This window comes from Dunckerocampus dactyliophorus, chromosome 11, assembly GCF_027744805.1.
Source record: "Dunckerocampus dactyliophorus isolate RoL2022-P2 chromosome 11, RoL_Ddac_1.1, whole genome shotgun sequence".
Taxonomy (NCBI): Eukaryota; Metazoa; Chordata; class Actinopteri; order Syngnathiformes; family Syngnathidae; genus Dunckerocampus; species Dunckerocampus dactyliophorus.
The window spans coordinates 2,593,212-2,605,554 of NC_072829.1; the positions used below are offsets into that span (position 1 = coordinate 2,593,212).

The 12,343-nt window shown below is 39.1% G+C and overlaps 1 protein-coding gene across 2 annotated transcripts in view; it reads right to left on the reverse strand.

The window, feature by feature from the left end:
- fat4 (FAT atypical cadherin 4) overlaps positions 1 to 12,343 on the reverse strand; it is a 114,601-nt gene that overhangs the window by 53,409 nt on the left and 48,849 nt on the right. For both annotated transcript variants that reach the window (XM_054791420.1, XM_054791419.1), the window contains exon 2: positions 1,825 to 1,956. In XM_054791420.1, the coding sequence (XP_054647395.1) occupies positions 1,825 to 1,956 (132 nt within the window). The remainder of the gene's footprint in view (positions 1 to 1,824; positions 1,957 to 12,343) is intronic.

A 12,343-nucleotide genomic window follows, 5' to 3' on the forward strand; every position in this document is an offset into this window, starting at 1 on the left:
AGATCGGGGGTGGGGGGTGATGTAAGCCAAACTTTGGAAAGGAGGGGATCAGCATGAGGGTGGGACACACTTGCTCTCTTCCTCTGGGATTGTTGGCATCTCGGATAACGTCCAAACGTGACAGACATGTTAGCAATGTCCCCAGTGTGTATGGTGCGTATGTGTCGCTGTGTGTCTTGCAGGGGGGGATTATGTGCAGTGGGTAAATGTGTTGGTATGCCACAGCAAACAAGAGTTGTAATCTGCCTCGGCCAGGTGTGACAAAGGTCAAGGGCTAAATTTAGGAGAGGTGTCACGCCCGGTAATCCCACTTTGTTCCTCAAGTGGCATCAACGGCAAAGATGTCACTGCCATACGCCCTGTCTGCCATTAATACTATACTACTGTAAAGCAAGTACCAGACCTTATACTGTATTTATATACCAAGTCTGCATTTTTTTACAGTACATCTGGTCAAGGGACAATACAATAGAAATGAAGCTTGGATATGCTTTAGAGTCGTCATTGTACAGCTTGTATGGCAGTGTAGATTTACCATACACTGAAAATGAGTCAACACACAGCCTTTAGTGTCTAAATAGATGGAAACACAAGTAAGTCAGTGTTACATTTTCAGACAATTTGGACCACCACAAATAGAATTAAATGATACATTTATACAAATGCATTTATTTAATAAATGTATGTTTTATATGTCTACTAAATTGAGTAATAAATTGAGCGTATGGGTGACTATAGGGGCGTTATTTAATGTCTAGAGGGCTCTAGTAATGTTAAAAACCGTATTTAGAAGGTTGTATACAGGTTTTCTATGCTGGAACTTGGAAAATATTCCATTTATAAATTCACAGATGAATTATACAATTACAGGTTTTTTAAAATCTAACTTATACAAACAAATTTTAAAATAAATGTATTTATTTATTGAATTAATACAAATTCATGTATAAATAAATCTATGTATTTATTAATTAATCCATTCATTCAAATAAATTTGTACATTAATTTGTTTATTTATTCAATGTATACAAAAGCATTTATTTAAAAATACCTATTTAATGAATTTCTGCAAATAAATGTATAAATAAATGTTTATATATTCATTACATGTATATATTTATATATATTTATGTATATACTAATGAAATGTATACATTTGTACATAAAATGGATAAAATAAATGGATAAACATATTTATTTATTACATTTATGCAAATACATTTCTACATCATATGTATTTATTAAATGTATTCAAATAAATCTATGAACAAATCAATGTCTTTATTTATCAAATTTATGCAAATACATTACAATTTGGACGTTGCAAAAAGATTTGACACCACCTCTTTGCCCTCGCTTATACAGTAAAGACATTCCGACACACCGGGTCTGCCAGAGAATAACACCTGGTGGGGGGGTCGGCCTTGCCAACATTGTTGCTATATTTAGCAGGTAATCAGACCCCACTAGATACTCTTTTTGAAAAAATCGACTAGTCTTGTGGGGACTGTTGGTGACCGACATGAAAGCACGTATCGCTCCTCTCAACGAGCAGCGGGCCCATTCGCAGCGCTCCAGCAAACTCACTTCTTGCAAATGCGTCATGATTACGTTATTATGTCTTTACGTTCACGCTGATAGCACATCTACAGTTTACTGCTATGAAAGCTGTACACTGACTCCTCTAAAGTAAATCCAAGTTGACTTCCTATATTATCTATATTATTTCCTATATATTATATCATAAATATATCGTGTATTATATCATCAAATGATCGCATGCTGTAGCCAGAAGGCAGTGGTGTGCAGAAACGCTAACATTACCTCGTCGGCATCCGTGGCCGTCAGTTGCATAATCTTGAAGCCGTCCCCGACGTTCTCCTCGATGGTCACGTCCAGGATATCGTTGGGGAAGACGGGCGGGTTGTCGTTGACGTCCTGCAGCGTGATCTCCACCTGAGCGGGAAGAAGTAGCACCGTGGTTTCTGTTAACTCATTCAATCCCAACCACTTTTCAAAAGACAACGATGGCTCTATAAACATGGAACCACACCAAAAGAAGGATTAGACTCTTGTCTTTAATCAGAAAAAAAAGTTTCAGGAAAATATCAGTTCCCAACAAGAAAAGGGACAACAACTATACCAACATCAACAATACAAAAATGGTTGTTTTACATCCAAATAAGCATGCATTTCCAAATATAACACCATGAACTATTTACAATGTTCACATTTGGAACTAAACACTCGTGTGTGTGCGTGCACACGTGAACATTTCCCTACAGTGCGTAACCTTCTGCACGCTGCACTCCTCCGTGGTCTTCCGCTTCCTCCTTGCTGTCGACTGTGTTCATACATGAAAGTGATCCATGCTGAGCTCTTATCAAATGCTCTTCTGCCGCCTTGTGGCCCTTTTTGTAGCTGAAAACTGCTTGAAAAGTGACCTCTATTAGTGTGCACCTGCGTCATCACCTCTTTCTGCCTCCCGCACAAAAAACGTAAAAGACATATGGTAAATACGGGATCGGGCGTTCGGGTTTATAAAAACGTATAAATACGTCTCTGGTTTCGAATGAGTTCATGCCAAACTGGACACGGCCGAGTCTCGGTTTCCTCCAACGTTTCCTGCACTTAAATCAAATGTACTTGTGACGGGCCACATAATGAGCTCGTGATACCGCATGATTAGTAGTCAAGCTTCCCGTCTTTGTAAGCAATTATTACTACTCCTGATAGGCTAACCCCATTGGACCGTCTTAAACGGATACTTAGACAACCGCAATGTCGGTCAGTGACGGACCTCACGCGCCCCGCAGCGCTGCATAGATTGCATGAATTACAGTTCCAGCAAAGCAAAGAGCTGCAGCCGCGGAAGAAACCAAAATAAACACACACTACCGCCGACCGCAGGACCCCCCCAGGTGTGTAAACCTTGTGCCATATGCTGAAACGTGTTGGGATCATGCAGATTTAATGGGATGTTTGTTGAAATGATGCAATTGAGACTCGCATATTCTTCACATTTCATGCAAGACCAAACGTAACTGGATGCCCATTTCCATACTTTGACACTTGAGTCGATTTTTGTGTGTGAATGCTGAGAAGCTTATTCTACAAGGTGACAAAGAGGTCGTCTCCCAACCTGACGGTTGCTGATTCCATCCTCAGGTGGTGAATCAACACATTTCTAGGTTATGTCAACTTTCATTCTACATTTCAGTTCAGCCTTCAGACTTTCAACATTCACACGCAATTTCTACTGAAATTGCTTCATCTAGTTCAGCAGGGTGTCCAAAGTGCGGCCTAACGGCCATTTGCGGCTCGCGGCTGTTTTTTTATTGGCCCACATTCTAAAAATATAATTTAACAAGAAAACTTATAAAAAAGTAAACAACAACAGCAAAAATCAGCAGTAATTTTACAAGAATAAAGTAAAAATATTAAGAGAAACAAATTTTAATCTAATGACAAAAAGTCATAATTGCATCGTAATATTATGAGGAAAAACGGACCTCATTTTAGTGACATAAAGTTGATATATTAAAGAAATAGACTTTTAGATGTAAAAGTTGTAATACGATGAGAAACAAACTAAACAACAAAGTTGGCATTTTTGGAAAATTAGGTGACACAAAAAGCTATAATGTCACAAGAATAAAGTCAAAATATTATGGGGATAAAGTCATAATTACGAGAAGTTGAAATAGTGGGAACACAAAAACAAACGGAAAAAAAAACTGCACAATTTTACCAGAATAAAGTCAAAATATTAAGAGGACAAAAGGCGTATTCTAAGGAGAAAAAAGTCGCAATTTTACGGGAATAAACTCATAATATGATGAGGAAAAATCATCTCTTCAGTAGCACAGAGTTGAAACATTACAAAAAATAGGTTATTTTTAAACATAAAATTTTGAGAAACAAACAAAACAAAAAACAAATTTTTGGAAAACTAAATTATGGAGAATGTCATAATATTATGGGAATAATGTCAAAATATTCCAAAAAGACAATTTCCAATCATTATTTAAAAGAAAGTTGAAATTATTATTGAAAAAGAGGAAAAAAAAGTCGCAATTTTCCGAGAATAAACTTGTAATATTATGAGGAAAAACAACAAATTTGTTTTTACTGAAATAGTCATTTTAGTAGCAGAGAGTTGAAATACTAGAGGCAAAATGTGTTATTCCTTCAAAGTTGAAATATGAGAAACAAACGAGACTAAATAAAGCTGGAAATTTTGGAAAATTGGGTTTGGGAAAATGTTATAGCAATATGTGAATAAAGTCAAACTATTATCGGAATGAAGTCATAATATTACGCAAAGTACATTTAGGAAAATTATTTAAGAAGAAAATAGAATTTAAAAAACAGATTATTCCTTTCACAAGTTTTTTTTGGTGCAAAATGTGCAGCAATATTGCTTCTACTATATGAGTCTCATTTGCTTTTACTTTCAGTTTGTCTTCCGGGTGTTGCCACAGTCAGAAAGCAGCCACTGCCATTGGGCCATGAATGTGGCGGCCCTTCTCTTGTTGAGCCGTAGGACATGTTTGCCTGCAAGTGTGTTATGTTATTGTCATGCTTGGTTCAAAATCGCCACATAAATCACAAATGCTAATCGCTAGTGCCTAAATGGGATTTCCATTGTAAATAAGCATCAAGCACTTTTACAGTGCTTCAAGGTAAATGGAACCTTTCATGAGAACCTGGTATCTGTCTGCTGAGCTAGCAAGTACACACCAAATGTTAGCGGGAGCAGAACATTGAGACTGAAAGCCCCCCCCTGCGGCCCCAAAGGGGGGCATGTCCCACTATTTGCAAAGCACTGTTTTAAGAGAATCACCACGTGGAACATTGTGGCCGAAAGAATGAACACTTCAAATCTTGCCACCCAATTTTGCACTCCGATTGAAAAGTGGGGCTCGTGTCTTACGTGACCTCAACTGGAAAGAGCTCAACAACAAAAGATCTTACTCAAGCTAAATTATGCTAATGTCGAAAACCCCGGAGACGATGCGAGCGAGGCGTTTATGGTTTCAGATGTTGTGCATTCTCTTGTGGCCGTATTACATTTCCACTCCGCAACTTAAACCGTGACCCCCCAAAACAACCCCCCCGCAGCATCCGCTAACCCCAATATGCATTTCAAAGTCAGTAAACACATCTTTTGGCCTTTGAATGCTAACAGACATTTTTGGAACGACTTCTCCAGCGAAAGGATGGGTGATTATTATAATTATCTTGGCTTCTTTTTCATTCTTTCAGATGCATGCGGATGGAAGCATGTGTAGGAAATGAGTAAAGAGAGGTCCTCGAATGTCAACAATGGGTGACACCCCACCCCCCATCCCCACGCTGCATGCTGCAAGCAAACAATGAGTCCCAAGGCCATGAATGAGGAAGGGGGGGGGTTGTTAGTGGTTGTACATACCCAGCTATTGCCAGGAATACTACACTTCATTCTGAGTGTCACACATATCTGCTTTGCTACAACAATGGCAGGGACGTGTTCCTAACAGCTGCCACGGGTTCCCTGAAAGATGACCTGCAACTACAACTGTCTCACAAAGAACACAAAACTGTGGCTGACCACGCAAAAAATACTAGAAAATACGACTGACTGAGTGGAATTCTTACAGCGGCGGGTGTCCAAAGTGCTCATGACTGTTTTCTTATTGGCCTGCGGCACATATTAAAAGAAGAATTTAACAAGACAACTCAAAAGCAACAGCAAAAATGGAAAAATCAGCAGTAATTTTACAGGAATAAAGTTTAAAAAAATGTTAAGAAAAATAATTTATAATCTAACCGGAAAAAGTCGTAATTTAATGAGAATAACAACAAAAATTACGTCATTTTAGTAATATAAAATTGAAATATCATCAAAAATAGATGCAATTTTTTAAAGTGGTAATGTGGTAAAGAAACACAAGTAAATAGCGTAAAATTAGGTTGGGGACAAAAGTTATAATATTTTGGGAATAAAGTTATAATTACGAGAAGAAAATTTACAAGAAGAAAGTTGAAATAGTTGGAAAATGTAAAACAAACAGCAAAAATGGGAAAAAACAGCTGTAATTTTGAATAAATTTGGAATACTATGAGGAAAAATAATGTAATTTTAGTAGCACAGCGTTGAAAAATATGTTATTTGTTTTAAAGTGGTATTATTATGAGAAACAAATAAAGCTGTCATTTTTGGAAAATTGGGTTGTGAAAAAAGTTATAATGTTATGAGGATTAAGTAAAAATATGATGAGAATAAAGTCATAATTACAAGAAAGTTGAATTAGTTGGGAAAAAAAACAAGAGCAGAAATGGAAGAAAGAGCTGTAATTTTACAAGAATAAGTTCAAATATTCTCAGAAAAAAGTCATATTCGTACAAGAGAAAAAGTTGCCATCTTACAAGAATTAACTCATAATATTATGAGGAAAATTAATGTCATTTTAGCAGCATAGAGATTAAATATAAAAGAAAAATACGTTAGTTTTCAAAGTCGTAATATTATGAAAGACAAATAAACAAAACAGAAAAAATGAAAAAATCAGCAGTAATTTTACAAGAATAAAGTCTATTAACTAGGCTATCTAACTATTAACAGAAAAAAGTTGTAATCTAAAAAGAAAAAAATGTTAACTTCATGAGAATAAAGTTAATAAACTACTATGATGAAAAATAATGTCATTTTAGTGGCATCGAGTTAAAATATTAAAGTAAAAAATGTTATTTTTTTACAAAAGTCATAATATTATGAGAAACAAAACAATGAATAAAGTTGCCAGGTAGGCCAGAGGACTTCAGCGGAAGGCGCAGCACCTTAAGAAGAAAAAAAAAAACTAAAGAGAAATGAAAACAAAATAAAAATGATCTTTTTTCAATTTAAAACGTGCTAAGCGATGAGGTGCGTTATTATTGTTTTTGCCAGTGTCAGAAAGTAGATTTCAAGTAGGCTGCACTGAACTACAAGAGACTGGAATAATTTACCTTTCCCAGGACTAAAAATGTGCATATAAGTTGAAAAAAAGTTGCATCAAGCTGTTTTATCAGTATGCCACCATCTACTTGAGTCCACACACACAACCAATCACATCAGTGACAACTTGTCCATCTGATCTGCTTGAACGTTCCCGACATCGTTGTCCACTTATTAAACCAACTCCGAGGTCAGTGCTCTCTTAATTGCAGAAGAATGAGAGGCCTGGTGGCCCAGAAGTCGCACAAACAAGCCAAACAAGCGACGGCGCCCGAGCCCGGGGACCGGGGCGAAGTCAACAAACAATGAATATTTATTTCCCGCCCTGTGTGTCCCCCCTTGATGTGTAAATAATGCAAGGCCCACTTGTGAGGAGCGCGCTAATTAGGCTAGAAGTGGAGGCTTTGGAGAAATAATTACGCTTGCAGTTTGCATTGCCCCTCACCCGCCTCCCCACAGGGGAGGAATATTTCAAAGTACAAAAATGTGTCAATGGGAGAGAAAGTGAGGTCAAGATGATATCACCTGTTCACCGTAGCATGGTAGGTAAAACATATGAGTTGACGCGCTAAACAATTGTGTTTCACAAGCCCTGTTTCAAGTTGCAACCATCTGCCAGACTGTATTGTAATATTTATGGGCTAGGATGAACAATTCCCGGGTCAAGTCCTCCCTGAGCCCCTCCAGTTATGTGACCTCCAGGTTTACCCCTCCTCAAAAAATGATAAAGTAGTTGTCTAGCATGCAAAGAAGTGATAAGTGAAATACAGTAGAACCTTTATCGGGGAACTCGAGGGTTGGCGACGGGCCCTCCAATTTGTTCGGATTTCCTTACCTTAACTTTGAAAACAAGTGACTTCACTGAACATTTGAGTAAAGAGGGAACCAACCTTCAAATAATGAATGTGATTGCTCCTCTCACCAGTTATTAATGATGACCGCCACCTTTCATCCATCCATCCATCCATCCATCCACCTTCTTCCGCTTATTTGAGGTTGGGATCGCAGGGGCAGTAGCCTAAGCAGGGAAGCCCAGACTTCCGTCTCCCTGGTGGAACACCTCCTCAGGGAGGCGTCCGGGAGGCAACCTGTCCAATGCCTCAGCCACCTCATCCGGCTGCTCTCAATGTGGACGAGCAACAGTTCTACTCCGAGGTTCTCCCGGATAACAGTGATTTTCACCTTATCTCTAAGGGCCAGCCCAGGCACCCTACGAAGAATACTCATTTTGCCCACTAATACCCGCCATCTTGTCCTTTCAGTCACCATCTAAAGCTCATGACCATAGGTGAGGGTAGGAACGTACGGTAAATAGACCATAGGCCGAGTTTTGTCTTTTGGCTCAGCTCCTTCTTCACCACAACGGACCGATACAGAGTCCGGATTTGACCTCTCGTCAGTTATTAATGATAAGAGCCACCAAGACCTCAAAACAGTCCACCAAGTCAGAAAACGGGGTCTCTGTAGGATTCACCAAAAGAAATGTAAGACTTTTCAAGATTGCAACGAACAAAATTACAGTCCTGGCACTGTGTCATGACGTGAAGTCACACAAAAACCCGTCAAAGCTTGAAGCTGTAGAGCAGCGCGAGTGCATCGTAAAATCAGTTGGGTCCCTGAGCTAACTGGGGAACCAAGCAGACACAGATATCCTTGAAGGTTCCAGTTCAGCTCAAATTCCAGTTACGCTTAATCCAACCATCAACCATTTACGAACCACACCCAGATTCTAAAACCGATTCCCACAACTTGTTTTGCCATCCATCAAACTCGCATTAAAAACATTCTCTCCTCCAAAAGTCCCTGCTCTCCTGAAGAGTCCTCTCCACTGTCTGATGCGATAGATCATTTAGCTGTTGCTTTCCTTCTACGTTTGCCTTTCTAAATCTCAAAGCCGTATGAAGAACACTATGAAGACGACGTTTCATGAAATTGAAGTCCAACTCTTGACACCGTCCTGATTTCTGGATATGACAATCCTTGTGGTTTACAAGCCACTCCAAAAAGATGGACTGGTTGGACAACAGATTGCTCAAGACAGTTCAAAATCTCTTCCGTCAAGCTTTTTCAACACGACCGGCTCGATCTGTCAAACGTAGGCCTGCGGTGCGATTCATCAGGCGACCACAGTCATCAGAGCTCGGCCACTTGAGCATGCCGGAGATGGGAATGTGCACACAGACAAAGCTGGACACCGGCCAAACCTCAATCCTGCGCAAGAGAGAAAGTCAGGATACGATCATGTTCCCCTCAGGTCCCCCTCCTCCCCACCCTCAAATTTTCTACAGACAAACAAAAGCGGAGAGTCTGCACTGGATCACAAAGCACGTTGGCCTTATGTAACCAACAAGAAGGAGGTAGGGGGACGTCTAAGGGAGTATCAGGACATTGTCGGACAAGTGGTTCTAATAAAAGGGGATCACTATCCTCTCAGTGGACCACTTCACCACCTGTTCAAAGATTGTTCATCTGCAGCAGGCGCCCCCTCGGAGCACCATGCAAACCTTTGCCAAGCCAGGTCCCTGCGGAGCATTTTTGGGTCCATAATCCAACATAACAAATCACCAACAAGGCTATCCGGACCACTGCACTGTTTCTGGACTCAAACATTGATGGATTACGCTGTGTGTCGTCGTGATTCTTCTTTGCGTCCATTTCTATTACGCCCGCCTTTGTGAGTTAGATGGAAATTTAATTAGACAAGAGGAACATGAGAGGAAAGCGCTCTAAAACTGCAGCACCAATTCAAAACCATCAGTAAAATAACCCAAAAGGTGAGGCGCGAGGTTCAAGGATCTTCTTCTGTGATGAAAGACAAAAACAGCCAAAATAATTAAGCAATTTGTGCAAAGTAGGCTTTGAAGACGTCACCTAAAACACTTATTGGCTGTCTGTCTTTGTTGAGGAGCGCGCTGGTGCCACTGAGCACATTGTTACCCCACTTTCCACGTAATTATCCGCAGTTGCGCCAGTGAAACTTCACAGACATAATAAGCAGGAAAATGATCGAAAAGATTGCGAGGACTCTTTGAAAAAACTTTTTCCCCAGCCTATTTTTCCAAAAATTATAACTTCAGTCGTTGTTTTGCTTGTAACCACTTTTAAAAATGTTTTTTCTCTTTAATGCTTCCACATTATGCTACTAAAATGACATAAAATTACACATTTTTCTTGGTTGATTAAAACAATTTTCTCTTAATAGTTTGACTTTATTCTTGTGAAATTACTGATGATTTTACCATTTTTGCTGATTTTGTTTTTCGTTTCTCGTAATATTATGACTTAAAAAAAATAAAATATTTTTATTTGATATTTCAACACAATGCTTCTAAAATGATTATTGATTATTTTTCTACCAAACCTTATTCTCCTTCTTCTTAACCAAAGTTTATTCTCGTAAAATTGTGACTTTTTATTCTGACTTTATTCTTGGAAAATTACAGCTGTTTTTTTTCCATTTCTGCTATTGTTTTTTTAGATTTATTTTCAAACTATTTCAATTGTCTTCTAGTACTGTCTTCTGTCTTCTCAAAAGTATGACTTTATTCCCACAATATTTTAACGTTATTCTCGTAATATTATCCCTTTTTCTCATAATATCACCACTTTCAAACAATGTATTTTTTAATGTTTCAACTTTATGCTACTAAAATTACGTTATTATTTTTCCTCATAATATTATGACGTTATTCTCATAAAATTACAACTTAATATTTTGACTTTATTCTTGTATTTTTTTGTTGTTAATTTTCTTGTAAAATTATATTTTTCGAATGTACTGCGGGCCGTAAATGGCCCCCGGGTCATACTATGGACACCCATGCTCGAAAGTCAAACAAAAGCTGAGAATTTTAAAACAGCAACAGTCTGACTTCATTCCTAAGTAATATAGATTAAAGAGCAGCGTGTCCAGAATGTAATGCAATACGTTACCGCTTGTGTATTACTATGCGTGCATGCGTGTGTGTGTGTGTGTGTGTGCGTGTGTGTGTGTGGCGAGCGTTAATCCAAAACAGGACTTGGATTGTTTGTTGAGAAGCTCTCGGCACACACACACCCCTGTAGCCCATGTTTATGTGAACCCCCACCACCCCAGCACACGGACATCCATCGGACAATTGATGTTTGCATTTAAAAACCTACAAATACAGCCTATTAAAGTCACTAAAGGCAACATTTTTCATGTTTCTGAGCAGCTTTCACCCTGCCCTCAAAAGCTGTTCTGTGTGAAAGACACAGACACAGAATGAGGGTACTAAGTCGACTTGACAATTTGTGCCAAGATGGCTGAATCGACAAGCGATGCTATCAACGTATCAAAGGTAAAATACAAGAGGCAGCTGCTATTGCTTTTTCAAGCTAAACAGCACTTTAGCAGAGCTGGTGCATTTCATGTGGACCAGCATTTTGGATGTACAATAGATCTTTATTAGCCCAAAGTGGTTTTGTCCGAGTTTTTATTTGGTCTCACAAAATCAAAAGATGAGAGCAACTCGAATGCTCGGCGAGAAAACAATTCCAAGCTCCAAGATTTAGTTTCGGCAAGTTCATTGTGTCTTTTGGACTGAAAAGACACTCAGAATGGGACACTCACACTGCTCTGCAGGATTTGCGCATCACTTTTATGTACAAATCACTTTTATGACTGCAACTTTCCTTTGTGGCTTATTTCCACTAATTATGAGCCTGCGCAGCCCATCCTTTTATTCCTCATAGTTATTATTTATCATTATGTCTTATTCTGACTTAACTGATGAAGGAACCCACCCTTCAGGCCACACGGTCCATATAACACTTTTACGTACACTTCTATGTACAAATCACTTTTAAGATTGTAACTTTCCTGACTTCGTGGCTTATTTCCACTAATTATTGGCCTGCAAAGCAACCTGCAAAGATGAAAATGGCCACTTTATTAAGAAAACACCCTTCAGGCCACACCTAAAACAATACAACGCCGGGCCAGAGGTATGAGGTAGGGTAACAGGCAGGCCCATTCAAAAATGGCCGCTGAATTTTCTGCAGAAGCGTTGGAAAACCGAGGTTTGACTATACTGTTTGTTGTTAGCATTGATGTGGATCAATTTCATTCAAGGACATTTAGTATATAAATGCCTAGAAATACATGAATCTCGTCTCTGCTATTTGCAGACGATGTGGTCCTGATGGCCTCATCCGGCTGTGACCTGCAGCGTTTACTGGGACGGTTTGCATCTGAGTGTGAAGCTTCTGGGATGAGACTCAGCACCTCCAAATCTGAGGCCATGGTTCTCAGTGGGACAAGGGTGGATTGCTCCCTCCGGGTTGGGAATGAGGTCCTGCCCCAGGTGGAGGAGTTCAAGTATCTCGGGGTCTTGTTCACGA